The sequence below is a fragment of the Bos indicus x Bos taurus genome, chromosome 12 (assembly GCF_003369695.1).
Source record: "Bos indicus x Bos taurus breed Angus x Brahman F1 hybrid chromosome 12, Bos_hybrid_MaternalHap_v2.0, whole genome shotgun sequence".
Classification (NCBI taxonomy): domain Eukaryota; kingdom Metazoa; phylum Chordata; class Mammalia; order Artiodactyla; family Bovidae; genus Bos; species Bos indicus x Bos taurus.
In genome coordinates, this window is record NC_040087.1 from 51,838,102 (window position 1) to 51,859,616 (window position 21,515).

The following is a 21,515-nucleotide window of genomic DNA, read 5'->3' on the forward strand; positions in this document are numbered from 1 at the left end:
TAGACTAGGTCTGTATATTGACTTTTAACCTGGATATATTGCACTGCTGTAAATTGAAAGATTTTCAAGGTACAGGACAATAATCTACATTTAAATCTGAAGTGTGGCTGAATTATAGTGGCATTTGTGAATTGAATCTATGAAGAATTTTAAGGCACCCTGAATCTCTGCAGGGGAGCAGAAGTCAGGGTGGAGGGCTGTAGGCACAGTATACTTACTCATGACTACAGAACATGTAGGAAAATAGTGGGTAAGATGTCTAGAACAGAGACAGTTATAACTATTCCCATACATGGACTATTTGCCAATTTAGTGTTTTGAAAAGAGATGATTTCCTATAATACTGTGGCATGCCAAAATTAGAACTCAACAGTGGAGACTGAGAAGAAGAAATTTCTACCAGGGCAGTAAAAACATTTAATGGCAGTTTTAATTACCTGCTTTATTCTGCACAAATCTTCTACTGCTTTGCCAGTTAAGAAGGTCATTGAGGTGACTTTATTCTAAAATAAACAATTCAAAATAGTTATTATGCCATGTTCCTGGCTCTAGAACGGACAGTGATTTCTTACAGCTTATCAATATCATATCAACTCTTCTGCTTGTCTTTTATAGGCCTTCCAAACTGACTTCATTCCATCTGTCAAACCAATCACAGTTCCTACAACTCCAGTCTTTTTCTTATCCTCACAAACTCCATCTTGAATCACACATTTCAGTCCTTCTCTATGGGCTCTGAGAGAGGAGGCTGGCATTCCCTCTTTTCATCCAAAGTCTAATCATTTAAATTCTGTCTCTATCATGAAGTCTTTCAACAATTCACCTTGCTACTTATGTCCCATTCTTATTACATTATTCTCATTGCTTCTGGTGTAAAAGGGAGGAAGGCAGGTAGCTTAAGCAACAAATACTTGAAAAATCACAGTGCCCCCAGACAGCCATAGGGACTTGGGGGAGGACACATGAGAGTGATGAGTTCTATCCCCTTGAGATCTTTGCCAAATTAGGGAAGGACCATTTAATATATAAAGTACAGTAGCAAAAGAAACTTAATATCTTTAAGTACTGGAAAGAATCATACTGGTACTAGACTCAGAGACCTTAAAATTGAGTACGTTTTAATGCAAGTACATCAAGAAATAGATGGACATATGAATTCCTTGGAGAGTTGTATACTTTTTAAGTGCTATAGGCTGATGCAATTCAAATTAACAAATGCTGTGTTTAAGGCAGTGTGATGGGAAGGCTGGGGGACACAGAGTACACTGTGTGAGTCCTAAGGATGCATATAAATCAGAGGAGGCTTCCTAAGAGAAAAGCTGATGTCAGCGTATCTGTACAAAATGAATATTACACGTGTTGGAGAAGACTCTTGAGAGTCCCTTGGACTGTAAGGAGATCCAACCAGTCCATTCTGAAGGAGATCAGCCCTGTGATTTCTTTGGAAGGAATGATGCTAAAGCTGAAACTCCAATACTTTGGCCACCTCATGCGAAGAGTTAACTTATTGGAAAAGACTCTGATGCTGGGAGGGAATGGGGGCAGGAGGAGAAGGGGACGACAGAGGATTAGATGCCTGGATGGCATCACTGACTCAATGGACGTGAGTCTGGGTGAACTCCGGGACTTGGTGATGGACAGGGAAGCCTGGTGTGCTACGATTCATGGGGTCGCAAAGAGTTGGACATGACTGAGCGACTGAACTGAACTGAACTGAACCATGATTATCTCTCCTAAAAGACAAAATGTTAGATTGCAACCACTGTTTTGATGGAAAGTATATTCTAGCTTAAAATATGAATCAAAGATAACACTGCACTGAGCGGTGAGTTCCTGTCAGAAAAATGTTATGATTTCTTACACTTGACTTTCAAGTAAGATAAAGTAGTTGTACCAATTGAACTCTTGGGTCTCAAGAGGTGATAAGCTAGTGATATAGTAGCTAAGCCTTTTCTTATTCAATCTGTGCTGATGGACAGAAGTTGGGGTGACTGCAGACAGCAAGGAATGCTCTGACTGTAGACTGAACTTCTGTGGTTGGCATTCTCCATTCAGGTCATCTGAGACCCAAACCCACCACTTTGACTCTCCCCGGGAAAGGAAATATACAAATGGAATAGGAGCAGCTTGGCAATGGCCCAAGGGGACTTATTAATACTGTATATGCAGGCCACTTTCTTTCTGAGGGAAAAAATTCTAAAAAGTATTCTTTCTCAAAAATGGGGTAGAAGCATGGGAATTTAGCAGTTGGTTTTATATTCTAATTGGCCTTTAATATTCAAGTAAATAGTATGCTTTTTCTTCTCCAGTGCTTTTTGTTAAAGACTGCTCAATTCAGTTGAAACATGTAGACAGGCTAGAGCTAGGGGGAATATATAGTATGATTATATATGTTAATCCAGGAATTTTCCCCAACTCCCTTCTGACGGTGGGGGTAAGGATTAAAAACTGAAGGCTAATTATGCTACAGGTCAAACTGCATTAAGTGCCACTAGAGCAAGGTAAAAAAGAATCCAGAGGAGAGAGAGAGTAACTTTTATAGAAGAGGTACTGTGGGAGAATTTGTCTGCTGGGTCTTATACTTGGGAAGAATCTGAAAGGTAGAGTTTAAGAGAAGGACTTCCAGGCCAAGGAAATAGCTTGAACAAGGGTGTGGAGGTAAAATATCATGGAGTAGATATTTATTTTGCTTAGCTATAGGTTTCATATATTTATAATCAGATCCTGTCTTAAAATGGGTATTCCACAGTGCCCAAGTCATATTAATCTGTTTCAGACTTGAGTTTTTTGACAATATAAACAGGACATTTGGTTGGTGAAGTTCCAGGTGAGAGCCTTTTTGCTAAAACTCAGAAATGAGACTGTATGATTAATAAAGGTCTGAAAAGAACTGACAAACCACAGTTAAGCTTCCTTTCTTACCCCAAGATCTCGGGAATTGTCCACATGAACAGATACATAGCGGGCATTGATGCCTTTTACACAGTTGATGGTGATGTTCTTAGTTTTGTTTTTATCCTCATCTCCTGACTCCCAAAAGGTTTCTGTGGAACCATCTGTCAAACTGCCAATCATGGCAGGTCGGCTTGAAGTTTTTATGTCAACAATGCTGGTTAAGTCCTTTAAGCACATTACTATGCACAATTCCTACCAGAAACAAATACACATAATTGAAACACTCAAATGGAAATCTTCCACAATAATAAAATAGGCATGAGATAGAAATAAAAGTAAGTAGCAAATTGTTTAGGAGTAATTTTCAGTTTCTCCTTCAGTACATTGTTGAGTATTAACAGGATAACACAGGATAACTGTTAGATGACTGACCTGACTCATAGCTTCAAAGCCAGACTGTATGCTGATGCTAAAACTCTCTTCACTGTCTCCATCATCTGATTTTGACAAAATATTGTTAATGTGATGAAAGACATTGCTCTGATGGAGGAACTGGTGATCAGATTGCTTGAATTTCAGACTCCAGCACCTAAAACAGTATAAGTAATATATTAAATAATTCTTTTTCAGGAACCTCTAAGGAATTCCTTGGAAAAAAAAAAAGCATTCTGCAGCTAATCTTAATGCTGTAGGTAAAATAACAATATCAGAAATTTTAAAAATTCAAGAAACAAAATGATTTCTACTGGCTTTTGGAGAAATATACATCATTTCTGTTGAACAATGTAAATTCTAAGGAAAGTTCATCCATTTTCAGTTCAGTTCAGTCACTCAGTCGTGTCCGACTCTTTGCGACCCCACGAATTGCAGCACGCCAGGCCTCCCTGTTTTAAATATAGCCAAACCGACACATGAAGATCAAAGCTATAAAAGCAAAAGAGGTAATAAACCAGTTTTGTAGACAAGTGTTATCCCAACTATAACAGCCTCTTAAAATTTATTAGTCCAACAATTCTACACTAATTCATCAGAGTATAACACACTTTGTACTTCAAAACTCTTGCACTACAGAATCTCTTCTCTGCTGGTCTCATCATTAGGAATGTGTGTAGCCAAAGTCACTCTGTCAACCTGTTTCTTATAAAAACCAATGGAGGATTTACTTATATGTGTAGTCCAGTACGAGGCTCTAGTGATAAAGTTCACAATATAAAAGTAATGGTGAGGACTTAAAAGGAGGAGATACTTTTCAATGTAATTTTAGGATTGGCTGCATATCTCTTGGTATTCTTTACAATTCAAAACCCTATTTTGAATTCTGTTTTTGAGATTTCATTGCCCTCTCCATTTTTGCAACATTTAAGTTTCTACTCTTGAGGAACACTGAGACATGTGATTTGGGGTAGATGAGAAAGGAAAGTGAGGAAGATGGTTTCAGACTATGACAATTTAGAGGACTCAGAAGTATACTACCCACAATTTATAAAGGGGCCAACAGGCATGAGCTGAGGCGAAGGGCAATTCTAAATTACAACCATAATGAGGGAGGTATCATTCATATAACACAGGATTCTTTCTACCTTAAGTATTTAAAGAGGTCTTTCAAGCATTTCATGCTTTGACTGCTTCAGAAAACTCCTTTTCCAGGGTACTTAGGACACTTGGAAACAATATTACCTTAGGGCCATCTGCTGTAATGAACTGCCACTGGGGAGAGACATCATAAGGTCGGAGATGGTCTGAAGCAGGCGGTGAAACGTGTGTGGTAAAGGATGAGCCGCTTCCCCTGCGATCACTATATCTGAGAGCGGATGCTCACATACCCTTGTATCTTTCTCCTAAGACAGAAATGGCGGGCAAGTTCATCAGTTTGGGAGCTGGAAGGAATTTTTCCCACAAAAGAAAATGTGTACTTTAACGATACTGATGTAGTAGAAATGTAAACAACAAAACCAAACCACACCTCAAACATCCAGTAAGGTTAACTAATTATGCTTACGTTTTTAAAGGAAAAAGTGATAAGGTCACCTATAAATAAAACCACCAAACCAAATAAATGCCGCATATGAGGATCAATTCCAGCATACTCACTAATCTACTAGCAGAAATGAGACTTTCCCTTCAGCTGAGCACCACCCAAACTGCTGGCCCACAAAGTTGGGAGCCAGTAAGGAACTATTTCCATTCAGTAGGTTTTGGGGTATCTGTTACACAGGAACAGATAGCTCTTATGAATGTGCGATAACATCACATTGTAATCGTGGATTGTTTTCAATTTTCCCTTGCGGCCCTATTGATTTTCATTGGATATCTTTAAGGTTATTTTATTAACTACATGCATACACTGAAGATACAGAATTACTCTTTTATCATTTTGTAGAGATCCTCCTTATCCCTACTGATAATTATGTCTTGAAATCTATTTAATCTGATGTTAAACTAGCTGTAGCAAGCTAATTTTGATCGGTATTTATCCAGTATATCTTTTTCTACTTTTAACCTTTTACTTTTACTCTTCCTCTGTCCTTACGTTTTAAAAATGCGATGCTTATAAACAGTACTGAGCTTTTGTTTTTTTTCTATCTATTCTGACAGCTTTTTAAATTGAGGATTTAGTTTTCTACTTTTTTACTGTAGAAATATAAATGAGATCCATAAAGCACAGCTACAGAGGTATAAATGTGGCTGGAACCCAGGCTTCCAGGGTCCACACTCAACGCTTTTCCATGATACAGGCTGCCTCCTATAAAATTGAAGTCCCTTCTAGCCAAACTTGTTGACTCTCATGTCCAGGCACAATCTCGTTTTCATTCTCTGTGCCGTACAGTAATGCTGTGAAGTGGATGGCTCTTCTCTATAATAATGCTGCCTTCTTCATCTTATTGCACTGGACAGTATATATCTTCCAACTGAGTGCTTTGTCTGTGACCGTGATGGCTAGTGAGAAACCAGAATTGATTGACAGTGTTTCTGGAGACAGAAAACTTTCATTCAGCATAGTTAGTATGTTGCTCATAGCTCTGAATTGGTATTCTTGCCTTTAGGTTATATAATCTGTGAATGACTTCATGTAAATTATGGTATTACCTGAAGAGAGTCTGACTCTTCTATAAAAATATGGACAAATAAAAAACCAAGAGTCTCGCTCACTTGTTCTGCATTTTCTTTGTTTGTTTTATTTTCCTCATCCTCTTCTTCCTCTGGTTCCACTGGAGCAGGAGTCAGAGATGCCACGAAATGCCACAGAATATCATGGAGAGAAGTGGTTTGGATGACGTTACACAGAAGCCAGTTGAAAGCCTGCACGAAAGATAAAGTGAAACTCACTCAGTCATGTCCGACTCTTTGCGACCCCATGGACTATACAGTCCATGGAATTCTCCAGGCCAGAATATTGGAATGGGTAGCCTTTCCCTTCTCCAGGGAATCTTCCCAACCCAGGGATCGAACCCAGGTCTCCTGCATCACAGGTGGAATCTTTACCAGCTGAGCCACAAGGGAAGCCTGAAAGCCTGCATAAACAATGTTAAATAAGTCCACAATAAAGAGAACCTTCTGGGACTCAAGTATTTTAAGGGAAGACTTTAGAAGACTGATTGTCATTTCACTGAAAGTACACTGAACTTACACTTTCAGTAATTCTGGCCCTAATTAAAAAATTAACAGTAGGGAATATAATACCTATGAAATGCAATTCAAAATATTTTCCAAACCACTTTTCATTTCAAAAATTTGTCTGAATATTAATTTACACAAGCATATTTTTTCCAACTTGCATTTAGAATCAACATGCGTTTAGAATGTTTCTTAAGTTCTACACAAGCTGCTATTTACTTAAATATAGATTCATGTGGTTCCCACTGATGAATGGCAGGTTACTTCCTACTCATGATAAAGAAAAAAGATTTGTTATATATACAAGTCTATGATATACAGTGATCCATTTTCAGAGAACAGAGACCCAGATAAATTATCATTGTTAAATTTATAATTCAAAAGCCCTACTTCTGATCCCTTTTGCATGATTACTCTAACTGAAATGACACTGTGATTATAAAAAGATTTTTTAAGAAGATATTATCACAGTTCAGATAATAAAGTAATGTAGAAATGAAGTTTTTCAGAGTTTTTAAACTCAAATTCATTTATATTCCTAAACCTAGGAGTTTAATTTTGTTGCAAACACGGTATTTTCTATTCACTGAGGTCTCTTAATTTGTCACAATTTCTGTTTAGTAGAAAACTGACATCATTAAACAGAACCATTATATGAAGCTTATGATGAATGAATCAATAATCCTATTCATGTATTCTTACCTCCATAGCAAAAACTCGACAAGCAGATTTTCTTAACGCTTGTTTCATTGCTATTTCCAGACCTTCTAGATCATGATGCTGTATAACAAAGGCTAAGACTGGCCACTGGAAGTTCCGTTCTCCTTTGGAGAGGGAGCTGTGGGCTGAGATGAGCCGGGACAGCTCAGGAGATGGATGCCTCAAGAGTGAAGAACCCACTTCTGTTTGAAGGGAAAAAAAAAGTATCAATTTTCATAGGTAACACATATTAATATATTTACAGTGATTTCAAAAAACAGTATCCAGCTTATTCACTTAAGTGTCTTCAGGGATTTTTTTGTTTTTGCATTTGACACAAATCTTAATGATTTCAATTTTTTACTGAAGCTCAGATTTAAATATCTTACTTAAAGTTATATACCTGTTAAGTTGCAAAGGTAAGTTTTGAACCCAGGTCTGAATCTAAAGTTCATCCTTTCTATAACACTGTACAAAATGTGATTTATTTTCTCCCCAAATGGAATCTACATCTTATCCCCAGCATTTTCTAAAGGACTGCTGCTGCTAAGTCACTTCAGTCGTGTCTGACTCTGTGCGACCCCATAGACGGCAGCCCACCAGGCTCCCCCGCCCCCGTCCCTGGGATTCTCCAGGCAAGAACACTGGAGTGGACTGCTTTGTAACAAATGGTATTTCAATAAGAGCCCAAAGATACTTGTTGAATGTATCCTCAATATTTTCCTAAAAGATCTTCAATAAGATACATAATCATCTACTTAAAAATATTAGGTCAGATCTTCACTTAGTAAGTAGTTGGCCTGATAAACCATTAACATGTTATCCTTTGCTTCTTGGATTTCTTTATTTTTAAGACAGAATCAATTAGCCTCAATTTGGGGCTGCTGATACTAATTAGTCCAGATTATCTAAAATTTTTTACTGATTAAGAGCTAGCCATATCTCCAGTTTTTATCATCTGTTTTGAGTGGTAGTACTTACAAGAGTTAACAAGTTTCTATTGAGAATATCATTGTGAAAGTGTCAAGTCATTGGAACTGCTGATTTACTGAAGCTTAGTGGGAGGGATAATGGTAGCAATATTCAGCTTAGATACCTAACAAGTAATATATTTTAAAGATCAGTTTATTCTTGAATAATAGTACATGATCTCTGGTGTCTCTTCCAACTAAGATGTAAAATTTAGAGAGGCACATTTATGGCTGTGTCACATAGAAGGAATGTTTACCACGATTTAAAATTAATCCATTCCTCTGCCTTCAAAAATTAGATTCAAAAAATCTACAAATAAAATCATTAGGATCACTCAATCTTCTTTTTTATCTTTATACTTACCAGTGTCTCCACTGTTAACTCTTCTCCGAGGAATGGCTTTAACTCGTGCAGGTAAGATGGAGTGCTGTTTATCATATTCAGAAGCAACAACGGAGTAGGATCTTTGGAAGACGGTTCTCTTTGCGAGATCAGTATCAGTTATGGGACTAGTTTCCAAACTGCAGATAGAACAAGGTGACAGACAACTCAGGAGGAAAAGGGAATGACGTGACACTGTATTTACTTAGTTTACAACAGCGTAGTCAAATGTGTGAACCATGTGGAAGAATACAAATTCAAAGCCAACTTGACAATCCCTCTTTAAGCCTTTAAGCCATAATTGGATCTTTCCAAATGTAATCACATTTTGACCAATTTCAGAACTGCATCTTAAAATTTTTGCTTCTCTTAAATCTACTTTGCATTTTAAATGAAAAAGAAGAAAAGGCATCAAATATTCTAAGCTTCTCTCAGAAGCAAAAGCACTGTGGTGGAAGACACGTGTCATGATATTCAGGAAAAACAGGCAGATATATTCATAATAGCACTGAATAGGAAGAACAAAAATATATACATGAGGAAACTTAATAAGAGGGAAAGTGAAAGGATGCAATTTTCTTCTGGTTCCAAGTGTTCTATGGTTTCTCATTCTCTGGAGGTGCTACCCAAAGCTCTATCTGGAGCACGGCCATACCACAGTGTACTGAGAGATGACGAACTGGTTCCTAGCCTCAGTTACATGATACTTAAAACTATTTGAGAACTCAGTGGTTTTCAGGAGGGCTGTCGGACATGGCTGAAGCGACTTAGCAGCAGCAGCAGGAACCAACCTCTTTTTTTTCCTTTTTAACTATACAACATTAAAAAACAGTTACAAAAGTATTAAGGTGGTTATGTAATTTCTTTTAGTGGGGCATTTTAAAGAAAAAGATAAATACCTTTCTTTACTTTCTAAGACAAATTTACAAAGTATTCTTTTTGTTTCTTTTCCATTGGTCAAGGCTGGTTTCAAATCCTATGGCCCTCAGTAAAGCTTATATATGTTCTAGTAACTGGCTAGCTCTGGCCATGTTGTGTCCTCACTGCCTAAGTGAGTGTACATTCTTGTTTGAATAGATGATAGATGTTGTATATAACTAATTGGAGTAAAGGTTATCTCTTCTCTCCAACCGGATCTGCTATCAAGGACCTCACCTGATTCTTGAACGCATGCCTTTTCTTACTGCTCTAATAGTCAGGACACTTGACGCGACTTCCTTCCTGAGATGGAGGGATGCATCAATATCAAAGAACTTCTAGAGCATTCTCTTCTACTTAAAATCTCTCTTCCACCAAACACTGGACTCAACAAAAATATAGTAACTCAAATACCTGGGTGGCATGGACTTCATGTTGCTCTCGGGCTCTTCAAATACGTTGGGACTGGCATCGGGAGTTACTGATATGTACGGGGCTGGCACAGATGTTGAACGCAGGTACCTCATTTCATCCTGGAATAGGTTGTCATCTTGATAGCCCACGAAATTTTCATGATGATGCCTGCATTAAATCAAACCCAGTAACTTAAAGTATGATGGTAATACAGACACTTTCCATTTTTAACCTCCTTTGTAAAAGCAAAAATAACTCATACATCTATAACTGAGGAGTGTAGAGTATTAAAATAGTGGCAGATTTAAGGAGGAAGAAATAGAAGGCTGATAATTTTACACATAGGTATTCCAGGTACCACAAACATTTCAAATACAAAATTGAATTTCTTTCCTTTTGAGAACTTTTTCATCTTCCAGTGTTTCAGTGAGTGATCCCACCAGCTATCTGGGTGCCTTAAGCTAAAATATCTTGGTGTCACAGAGGGCTCAGCCCTCAGCCATGACCAGTCCTTCAGGCCTGTGGACGCTGGATTCCCTTTCACTATTCTCTCTCCTTGTTTCCCCATCATCACTGCCTTGCTTCAGGCTGATGACATGTCTCACATGGACTACTGGAGTATAGGTAGTGACCTTTATGGTAGGAACACGTGTTAGAGTGAAATGTGAAAGAGATTAGAGATATATGAAATGTTTCATGGGTTAGGGGGGATATATCTATTCCCCAAAGGGCTAAAAATTGTAAAATTCATAATTAGAGTTTGCCATCAACTTTTACATGTTTTACCATTTGATTCTATCCTTTTCAAACTGGAACACAGAGGTGCTAGTATAAGTACAATAAGCAGGTGACTGAAGCTGAAGGCTTGTTGTACTTGGCATTCCTGGTGATTTTTTCCAATGTCCCAAATGTACTTAGTCTCATATTTTCATTTTTGTTTTCTGTTCATTTTCTTGAATTATAAGTACAATAACAAACAAACAAACTACATAACTCTGCTTCTCAAAATGGAACTGCTGGTTGGTAAGTCATGCCAGCAGGCAATTTCCAAAGTGATTTAAAAAAAACAGCCAAGTGACATTACCTAGCTAATGTCTGCAGGTAGAGACAAGGCATTTTAACAGGAAGGTCCTCAGAAATGCCCTCTTTCACGCTGGGGAGTTGAGACTGGAATGGCTTTGCTGGATGGTAACACAGAATGCTGGGTTCGGCAGCGCTGCTCAGTGACAGCAGGAAGAGGGCGTTCGCCTTAATCACCTGGTGGGCTTCCATGGTGGGCAAGGCACGCGGAGTCTTGACTTGCATCGGCTTCCTCCTAGACTGCTTGACCTGGAGGGAGAATTTTTAGGGATCTTTTCCTACTTATATTCAAATATGAGATTTCTTAACCTAAATATTTTTGAGTTGCTAATACAAATTATTAAACACTCATAGAACTACTTTAAAACAATAATAGTGATTACCAAAAACAACATTCACTTCATGTTTCTGAACTGATTGAAACTAATTTATATCAAATACAAACTGTATTTTTTTATCTTTTTGCTGAAAGTTAAAAACCTAACTAGTAAAATCTACATGTAATTATTTAAATAAAAGAGTTAATAACTTGTGTGTGTGTGTGTGTATCTGGCAAATATTTTCAGTTAGGTGTGTCACTAATGTGAATGATCCTTACTTTCCATAAATCCTTAATATAACTAGGTATTAAGAAAAAGAGAGGAGATAAACAGCAGAAAAAAGAGAAGGAAAAGGAAAAGAGAATTAAGAGAGAGAAAAGGTGAAGAGGGAAAGCTATGTATATGTAAGCAGGTGACTGAGTAGCACACAAGTAATAAAAAAATTACATCTTCAACAGGGTAGGTATGCTACACAATGGTTGTTTTTGTGTTATCCCAAGACATAATTTGTTTTTGTCATTAAAAACAGCTGACCTGCTGACCTGGTGCATAAATCAAATTTGTATATTATTCCTATTATAAAAGCTGATTTTTAATATCAACTATATGAAGCTGTCTGATGACATGTTCCTATAAAGAGATTTTTTTCCCCCCTCCCTTTTTAGTCTCCCTCCCATCTCCCTCCCCATCCCAACCCTCTAGGTTGTTACAGAGCCCCTGTTGCTTTTTTTTAAATTGAAGGGTAATTGCTTTACAGGATTTTGTTCTTTTCTGTCAAATTTCAACATGAATCAGCCACAGGTATATATATATATGTCCCCTCCCTTTTGAACCTCCCTCCCACCACCCTCCCTAGCCCACTCCTCTAGTTGTTTCAGAGCCCCTGTTTGAGTTTCTAGAGTTCTAAGTTCCATGTTGCTAAAAAGAGGTTTTTATAAGGTTTATCCTTATCATTCACAGTATAGCCAGAACAAAATAAAACTACCTTCTCCCGGGCAGCAGCTTGTTTTTCCCGGAGGTATTTTTCTCTGCAGCGATCACACACCAGATACCACGTGCTTCCCCCTATGCCACCGTCGCCACAGTTACCAGCCCATCCACCACAGAAGTGCCCGATGCTATTATAACCTTGTCCACCAGCATACCGGCCACAGCCTTTGAAGTAAGCACATAAATAGATACTGAACACCTAAGAGTCCTTAATAGTCTGATGCTTGCTACCTATGCATAAATGACAGATTTCCCTTCTCAAAGCAAGCAAAGTACTGAAGCAAGTATCTAACTTTTTCACTTTTTCTACCCACCCCCTCCCACCCTGCCCCCAGAGGCTATTAGTTATATCCGCAAACTTGCATGTATGACCAGAAAGTAATCAACTAAATGATGTCTAAAATACTGAAGATACTCTACATAGGCAGATGAAAAGAAATGTAAGACATGGGAACATTTAGATTTATTTAAGCATGCCATAAATTTGGACAAAATAGACAGAAAACATTCTGTACGAATGGTAAATTTTACAGATTGCATATTTTACAAAAGGTTTCAGTGTAATATGTAGGAAGAGAAAAGCATCTACCCAAACCCATAACAGGTGACTTTTGCAATACTAATCAATTGTTATAGAAATAGTTACATTTACCTAAAATACTGTCTTCTGATGAAACAGTTGATAATCTCTTTCACAGGAAGAGGCCCATAGAAATCAATATAATCTAATTTAACTTGCAGTTTTGAACAGGAAAACAATACAGTTAAAGGAGATTTAACGTTGAGACCTCTCCTGTGTGTTTGGACATATTATTTCTACTGTGTGAGACAGCAATCCTTTGGGTAAAATGTAAAATATTTTAAAAGTTAACAATATCTCAGAATGTGATAACACTAAAATGAAACAGTACTAAACTGCCTTGCCATCGCAGTATTAGAATTTCTTTACCTATTTTCCACAAAACTTACACTGTATTGATAAAGCACTTTAAAAATTACATTCTAAGAAAACTATAAATTCTGGGCAAAAGTGTCCCTGTATTTTAAGGTAATTCATGGAACAGCTTAAGTCAGAAGCTACCGCATCTGTGTTTTACGCAAAGTGCTTATGTGTACTCCGTAACTGCTTACCTGGGTGAGCCTGCCTCATGTGGTATGTCACTGGGTACGGGTGAGACTCCCCACACAGCTCACAGATGGTGTCTTTCTCTGGCCCTCCTACCGCCAGCTGGGCCATCTCCCCAAACAGATTACCCCTGGGCCGGACTTCGGTCTTCTCTTTTTTCTTCTTTTCTTTTTTTGCCTTCTTATTCTCTTTCTCACACTCTTTCTTTTTGAGGACTGCACAAGAACCGGGACTTGGGAAAATCATATTCTGGGACGCTGCTTTGATAGTGGCCAAAGAGATGTCTTCCCAGAAAGCCACCAGGTGCTGCAGCGTCAAGGGGAGCGGCGACTTCGACTTCGTCGCATGGTGCGTGGACATCTCAAAAGTGGCCTCGGCTTTCCCGTCTTCACATTTTTCATGCAGGGGGGGTTCCTTCAGCATGGACAACACCTTATTTTTGTTGATGCTACCCATTTTAGATATGTCTGGCCCATGAGGTGCAATATTAAACATATTCAGTGCTGACGATATTTCCAACGAGTGTCTATTTTTTAATTTGGTTTCCTTTTCTTCTGTAGGTTGCTGGCTGTTTAAGCTACTTCTTATAGGAGCGTGTTCTTTGGAAAGGTCTGGATTAAATTTTAAGAAAGAAGAACAAGCCATGGCGTCATGTACTATGCCTTCGTGCCACAGGAAAGAGGCGAAGACGGCCCGGGCACACTCAGCCACGGAAGGGGACATGGCTTGTTTGGCTGGCTCCAAAGGTTTGGATCCCTCTCCTTTGAAGAGAAAGCTGGATTTTTCCTTCTTGGGCCTGGTGTGCCTGTTAGCACATTTTCGACTTATTTTGGGGGATGCCCTCATTTCCTGTTCCTCTTTCAGTGGTGCTTTTCCTATGCTGAAATGCACTTTATTTGAACCTTCATCCACACTCTTAAATTCACTGCTCTCATCACAGGTGCTGTCCGTTAGGCTATTGGTTTTTAAAGTACTTGAGGTGCAGACTTCAACCACCTCACTGTGGAGGTTTTCTTGTACCACGTGGGGAGAGGGAGCTCTGTTTTCGGATCCGGGGGAATCTTTAGAATCCTTTGGTACTGGTTTTGGTTTTGGTGATGTTGATCGCCCCCTCAAAGGTTCTGTGAGGGGCATTTTCTTCTTGCGGAGGGTATCTGGATCAAGGGTGTAAGAGTCCGATTTGGAGCGTTCCCGGGGAGGATCGAGTTTCGTCTTAACAGGAGCAGTGCTTTTCTGAGGTAGATTTTTATCATGTGGTGAGGAGGATCGCGGAGAACTAGCACCGGATGGGCTAGACCTATTGGCTGGGAGCGTCTTTGGCTTGGGAGAGGATGACCGAGAACCCGGGCCTGGGGACTCAGCTCTGAAGCCAGAAGACATCCTCCCGTCAGATTTTAGCGTCTGCAAGGTGTTGTGGTTGGGGGACAACGACCGACTGTGAGAATCTGACCGCAGCTTCGCAGCATCAGATTTCAACATGAGAGACTCACTAGCCGATAGCCCTTCTGTACCCCTTGGCTTCTTCTGGTCAGCAGTAGTCCGGCTCATACGTCCATCAGGTTTGAGTGTTCTACTGTGTTTGGAGGACAGTTCCGGTTTTCCTGACGTACAGACTGGTCTAGGAGATGTTGAGATGGTTCCTCGGTCACCTGTATGGTCCATTTCATAGTGAAATTTGTTAATACAATTATAACTTACTGATGATTTATCTATTAAACCATGAAATAAAAAATAACTTACAAAATTTGTGTTGCTTTTCACAGACAAAAATACTTAAAAATTAAAGAAAAAAGGGAAACGGGGAACGATTTCTCAACAAAGTTCAATTCCATTTTATACTTCTAATATTCTTATGATTGGATTAGAATAGTTTATTACTAACATATGAATGCTAACAGAAAAAGGACAAGAAGAAAAATAATCTCGCTTTTTCCCAAGCAAAGCACTAGGAGTTTCTACACGGACACCTTTTGTTTTCAGCATCCTGGCCCTCCTTCGGTGTCTCTCGCTCCTACTGTTTCATGCTTGCTTTAGAGGCACTACAGCAAGGATGTCTCTGCTGTCGGGAGGTGGTACAGCCTGCAAGATTATCTTTCCTGCCTAATATCAAAACTCCTGCCATTACTGCAAGTGATATTATTGTTAGGAGGAAAGCAATCTGACTAAAGTGACTCAACTGGCACAAAAGAACTGAAAATCCATAAATCTTGCTAGAAGTATTCCTATTTTTTGAAAAAGGATACTTAGTAAATTGAGAAGAATTTGTTAACTGGTTACATTGCAGTTCGTTCTTTTTCTTTTTTAAAGGGAAATGAACAAACTTGGATAAAAGTAGTAAAGTGTTTTGGGGCTTGCTTGCATGTGTGTGTGTGTACAGTCATGCTCTGGTTAATCTGTCAAGAGAGTTTTGCCATAGAATCTGCCTCCTCATGGAAGGCTCACAAAAGTTGATATTTTTGTCTGTTACTCCCTTTCACTGATGCCATGTCAAGAATGGGTCAATACAATAAGTGTTTGATAAATTTTTGTTAAGTGAGTAAATAAACTCCTATTTTCTTAGTTTTTTTTCCCTTCTACTAGTCACAATCTTCAGATTCTCTGAAAATCCATTATGGCTAGCACCACCCCAGGGCAGAGGGGACAGCAGCCACTGCTGTGTAAGGGTCAGATTTTATAAGCCAAATATTGTATTTGGTAGAATTAGACATCAGCCCAGTCCTTGCCACTAATTCTGAGTGACTGACTCGTTTTTGTCACTCTGATGATGGAAATGCCTTCATCATCACATTTATTTCATAAGCTAAACCATACATAATGGTGAATCCAAGCAAATAAGTAATTAATCTTTTATACTTGGCATCTCTCTCTACAAGATCAATGTGTGAATTTTCTGAAAGGGGCGTGCTTTCTAATTAATGATGCACAGTTCCTCACAAAGGAAATCTCTACTGTGATTGGCTAAACAATAGACTCTTTCAAATATCAGGAACACCATTTACCACATGCCAGCAAACACTGCTTGTTATATAGAGAGGGTCATAGTGAGGGCTGCTCTATATCATAATTCTATGCTTCAAGTAATGGCGAGTATTTTTTTAAGATCTGTTAAGTGGTGACAGCTGAATACCTGCTGGAGTCTAGGTGCATAACTAATGCACAATTATTTCTTCCTGACATATATTTGTCAAATTATAAATCAATCCTGCTGAAAAAGCTAGTTTTCCAAAATATATTTCATATATTGGAAAAAAATGTCAAGTTAGCTAAATGTGGTAAACTCATACACTAACTAACTAATGTGTATCTTCTTCATTTGGGTTTTAAAAATTTTGAGGCATGCAGTAAGTATTACTAAAAATGGTCATATGGCTATTTTAAGTATCACTAAATATAAACACACTTTGCCAAAAGCTTTAGATCATAAATACTTTCACATTCATCACTTAATTTTGTTTAGTGCTCATGTTTATCATGTGTAAACTTAAGTGATAATAGACACTTCCTTAATCTCAAAAGAATTCTGAAGAAAAAATAATACAAGACAGGATAAAAATTTAGTACATTCTAACAAATTAGTAAAAATGTTAAATATTAATTCATTAATAATCTGCATTTATGCCAAAATCATAAATAAATGGTTATATAATATCATTCTATAATATAATGTACCCATAATACTCTACTGTAATATGATATGCCATAGTATATACTCCTTATGGGTTACATAAGACTATATACTACAGACAGCAGGTTCTACAATTATTCTATAATATTATATAGTATTACTGTCAACTGTAAAAAGGAGAAATATAAAACTGTTTTACTCATTTTTAAGAATACAAGATTTTAAAAGTTAAATTAAATATCACTCTAAGACAAAAATATGTGATTAGGAATATACAGTACTTTAAAAGACCAAAGCAAATTTTAAAATGGTCTGACATTTTATCAATTGTCAATAGCTTAAACATTTCTAAAATTACGTGACTAAGGAAAATATAAGGAAGACTCAAGCCATATAGGATGGCTCTGAAAACAAAGGTAAACTAAAAAACTTAAATTATCAAACTGTTTCTCATAAAAAAACTAAAACAGGAAAATTATTTTTACATTAAATAACAGAAAAATGAGTCTAAGACTAACCTGTCACATAAGACACTATATTCTTACAGATCACAATGTGCTCGAGGCTTACACGTATACCACTTTGTTCTAGTCAAAAGGGCTTTACAATTCCCCAAAGGCATTTCTTCCTATGTACTTATTTTATTTAAGACCTCATACAGGTTTGAAATTAAACAAAAGTACTATTTAACCTACAGATATAGTAAACAGGCATATCAATTAGGATAATCAATACAATATTGAACAAATACATCACAAATTACCCCAAAATATCAAGTTTAAATAAAATGATAAACTTTAATCTTAAATGGAATGAGATGAAAATGACTGAAGTGAACTAAAACTTCTTTCCTGAAAGCTCCTATGTTCATTAAGAATGGCCCATCCACGGAGGCACGCATACCCACCCTTCAGTTTGTGAGACAGAGATGAGAGAGCAGAGGCAGGCCCAGCTACACCATAATTTTTGTAAATGCGCTCACGAGAAGCAAGGTTGCGAGATGGAGATTCTATAGTGGAAAACATTGGCAAAGAAGCAGCACAGATTCAATGGAAAAAAAAAATTTAGCAGAGAACACAAGCAGAAACAAAGCATTTCAAATGGTATGCGCAACTATTAACTGCTATTAAAAATGTCATATTCTGCTAAGATTTTCAATAAGTTTATATCTCTCTAAAATTAAAAACTGAAAACAACGGTCAAATTAATTAATTTAGACTAATGACGACAGCGCCAAATGTGTTAGCTTAAAAGTTAAATAACAGTCACAGCACTGATAAATCAAATTTGAGCATTTCTTTTCAGACTAATCTTTCTTTAATTCAGTTTTAATTTGGTGCTCACTTACTTATAAATGAAAGTTTATAAGTAATTTTTTTTGGTAAACAGTTTGAGATTAAAAAAACAAAACACGTTACTTACAGTTTAACCTATTGTCCTCTGGCTTTCTGTATGGACACAGGACTATAATTTTTCCAGTTTGCATCTCAGAATGGACCCAAGTTGACATTTACGGTCGACTACTTTTCTGAGCCCATCTTCAGTAAAAACTACTAGTGCCAATTCCAATATTTAGCGTTTGTTTTGTAAATCATATTACTGAGATACCAAATTTTATTTATAAAATGTCTCACAACACAAACAAAGCAAAAAAAAAAAAAATTACAAGTCACTGAAATGTTACACACATTAATGATTCACCATGCAGAAAATGAAGTCCTTAAAATGAAAAAATATATATATTTTTCAAAGAATTAACAGAACCTTTAAAGTGGTCTTTCAAAAGCAGTATGCTTCAAAAAGAAATGTCTAAATCTGAAAATTAACCCACTATTTAAAATTTTAATTTATGGCAGTTAAATGTAATCAACTGAGCTGAAACAAATTCAGGTAATAAGGAGATAAGTTTCTTAATATTATTGAAATAAAAAAATGAATACACACTTATCTCAAGAGAAAAAGTAATGGTTGACCGATTCATCATTATGGCCAAGATAAAAGATGAACTATTCATAAGCCAAATGTCCTATATATGGTACAGTGTATGTATTATGTGTCAGATAATGTCCTAGAAATTGAGCAAAAAGTAATGAATAGAAATGAAGTCCCTGCTCTTATGGAACTTATCTTCCAGTAAAAGGAGAAAGCCAATGAACACATATACCCTAGACGGAGTGGTGATAAACTTGGGAGTCGTAAGCACACAGATGTTTGGGTAATACTCCATGCCTAGATAAGACCACTCGGGGAGCGAGGTCTAGATGAGACCTCGGAATACAAACCTGGACATTCCTAGAAACACAGAAGAGTGGAGGACATAGGAAAGAGGTCAGAGGTGAACAGCTGAGGTAGGAGATAACCCTCAGGAAAAGGAAGAAGGTGTTTCAAGGGAGAAAGAAAAAGCAATCCTGTTAAACACTGCCAACAGAGCAATTAACATGAAATCTTAGAATTGACAATTGAACTTAGCAAAACAAAAGTCAAAGACTGACTAGAGTGGTATCGGTCGATAAGGACAACTGCAAAGACCCCTTGTAAGCTGGTTCAGGAGAGAATGGTAGGAGTGGATGGAGGGATGGACCCACATGCCATCGAGTCCTGTTCATCTAAGTTAAACAGCTGTTAAAATTTTAGTATCTTTGAGCATTCTTCTCTTTAAAGTCTATAAAACTCAAAGGTATCAGACTCTACAAAAGGAGTTCTTATGCTATTAATACTCAGTCTGCAACTCTCCCCAAAAATGTCAGTTCGAGTGCCAGTTTTTGACTGGAATTCAAGGGCAATTCAAACTGCCCATGAAAGGACACAGTTTCATAGCCTGGTCACTAAAATTTGTGAAGACTGGGTTTAGCAAGGGGACACAAGAGCAAGAAATTAGAAGACTATCTTAATTAAAAATACCGATAACATAAAGGTACAAAACTATTGATATACAGACACTTGTAGGATAAGATGTTAGAGGTTTAAGGACAAACTCCTGGAGGAGGTTTTGAAGCCAAAATATGCTTGAAGTCTTTTCAATACGTTACAAAACCTAAAGAGAATAGGTATGATTCAGAGTGAACAAGAAGAAACAAATATTTTTTGAAAGTCTAAAAAAGGTTACTATTAAATGCCTAAATAAAGTAACCTGCGATTTCACATAACACTACTTCTAGTCATTTAATGTTACAAAATTTGCCCATGTTTAAAATACTTTGAGGAGAAGGCACTGGCACCCCACTCCAGTACTCTTGCCTGGAAAATCCCATGGACAGAAGAGTCTAGTAGGCTGCAGTCCATGGGGTCACTAAGAGTCGTGTCACTTTCCCTTTCCCTTTCGTGCATTGGAGAAGGAAATGGCAACCCACTCCAGTGTTCTTGCCTGGAGAATCCCAGGGACGGAGGAGCCTGGTGGGCTGCCGTCTGTGGGGTCGCACAGAGTCGGACACGACTGAAGCGACTTAGCAGCAGCAGCAAAATACTTTGAACTAAAGATTTATCTTTCAATTTAAAAACAGAAGTAATCTGAAGAGAAACATTCCTACCTATGCACAGAAGAAAAAATTGATCAGCTTTTAGACACCTGATGAAGATTAATCATGCACCTTTTTATCTTGCTTTAAGATAAAACAACCAATTATTAAATTACTCTCTCTAGGCTTTTGATTTTTTACGCATAATATAGTTAACTAAGGAGAATAATCCTTAAAACAAAATAGTTAAAAAGCAGGATTTTTTTTTCTCCAGTACTCATTTGAAGTCAATGTTGTTTGGTATCAAATATTCCTTTATTAACAATATGGTTCTTTACATGTCATTTATTCTTCATTTTCTTTGATTTAAATCCCAAGTATCAAATCCCCTAGAATATTTCATTCATTCTCTGGTCACAGAAACTCTGAGTTGACTGTAATCTGTATTTAAAAACTTATTCCCTAGGCTAATGATAATAAAAGTTTAACTTTTTTTTTTTTTTTTAAATAAAGCATTCGCATTTCAGTTGGCCAAAGACAAACTGTGGGACAATACACTGGAAGAATCAAGGCACCTATCAGCATTTAGATTTAAAAAGGAGCATATATTTTATCCCAGTGTCAGGAAGATCCCCTGAAGAAGGAAATGGCAACCCACTCCATATTCTTGCCTGGGAAATTCCATGGGCAGAGGAGCCTGGCAGGCTACAGTCCATGGGGTCACAAAGAGTTGGCCCCGACTGAGCATGCATGCATATATTCCTTCAGTGTTGAGTCAACAGTGAAGCAATGATCTTCTTTATCCATCTGTTGATTAGCACCCAGGGTGTTTCCATATCTTGACAATTATAAATAATGCTTCTGCAAATACTGGGGTGCGTGTATCTTTTAGAATAAGTGTTTTTGTTTTCTTTGGATTATACCCAGTGGATTTGCATCTAAAGTTGTCAGTCTAGACAACTGCTAGCTTGAGTATGCAATTGTCATCACTATCACCTTATTTTAAACCCTCCAGGACATCAATA

The 21,515-nt window shown here is 37.5% G+C and overlaps 1 protein-coding gene across 18 annotated transcripts in view; it reads right to left on the minus strand.

Annotated features, from left to right (window-relative positions):
* Nucleotides 1-21,515, minus strand: part of MYCBP2 (MYC binding protein 2, E3 ubiquitin protein ligase) — a 270,681-nt gene that overhangs the window by 30,467 nt on the left and 218,699 nt on the right. For 10 of the 18 annotated variants that reach the window (XR_003513823.1, XM_027557733.1, XM_027557737.1 and 7 more), the window contains 12 exons: nt 17,943-18,044; nt 13,416-15,059; nt 12,280-12,449; nt 10,979-11,223; nt 9,895-10,062; nt 8,545-8,702; nt 7,213-7,412; nt 6,046-6,195; nt 4,573-4,733; nt 3,328-3,484; nt 2,923-3,147; nt 438-503 (listed from right to left, as the gene is read on the minus strand). Coding sequence is in view for 17 of the 18 variants with exons in the window: in XM_027557733.1 (XP_027413534.1) it covers nt 438-503; nt 2,923-3,147; nt 3,328-3,484; nt 4,573-4,733; nt 6,046-6,195; nt 7,213-7,412; nt 8,545-8,702; nt 9,895-10,062; nt 10,979-11,223; nt 12,280-12,449; nt 13,416-15,059; nt 17,943-18,044 (3,446 nt within the window). In the remaining variant the exon portion in view is untranslated. The remainder of the gene's footprint in view (nt 1-437; nt 504-2,922; nt 3,148-3,327; nt 3,485-4,572; nt 4,734-6,045; nt 6,196-7,212; nt 7,413-8,544; nt 8,703-9,894; nt 10,063-10,978; nt 11,224-12,279; nt 12,450-13,415; nt 15,060-17,942; nt 18,045-21,515) is intronic. The other 8 variants (XM_027557742.1, XM_027557739.1, XM_027557734.1 and 5 more) reach the window with 3 other exon arrangements.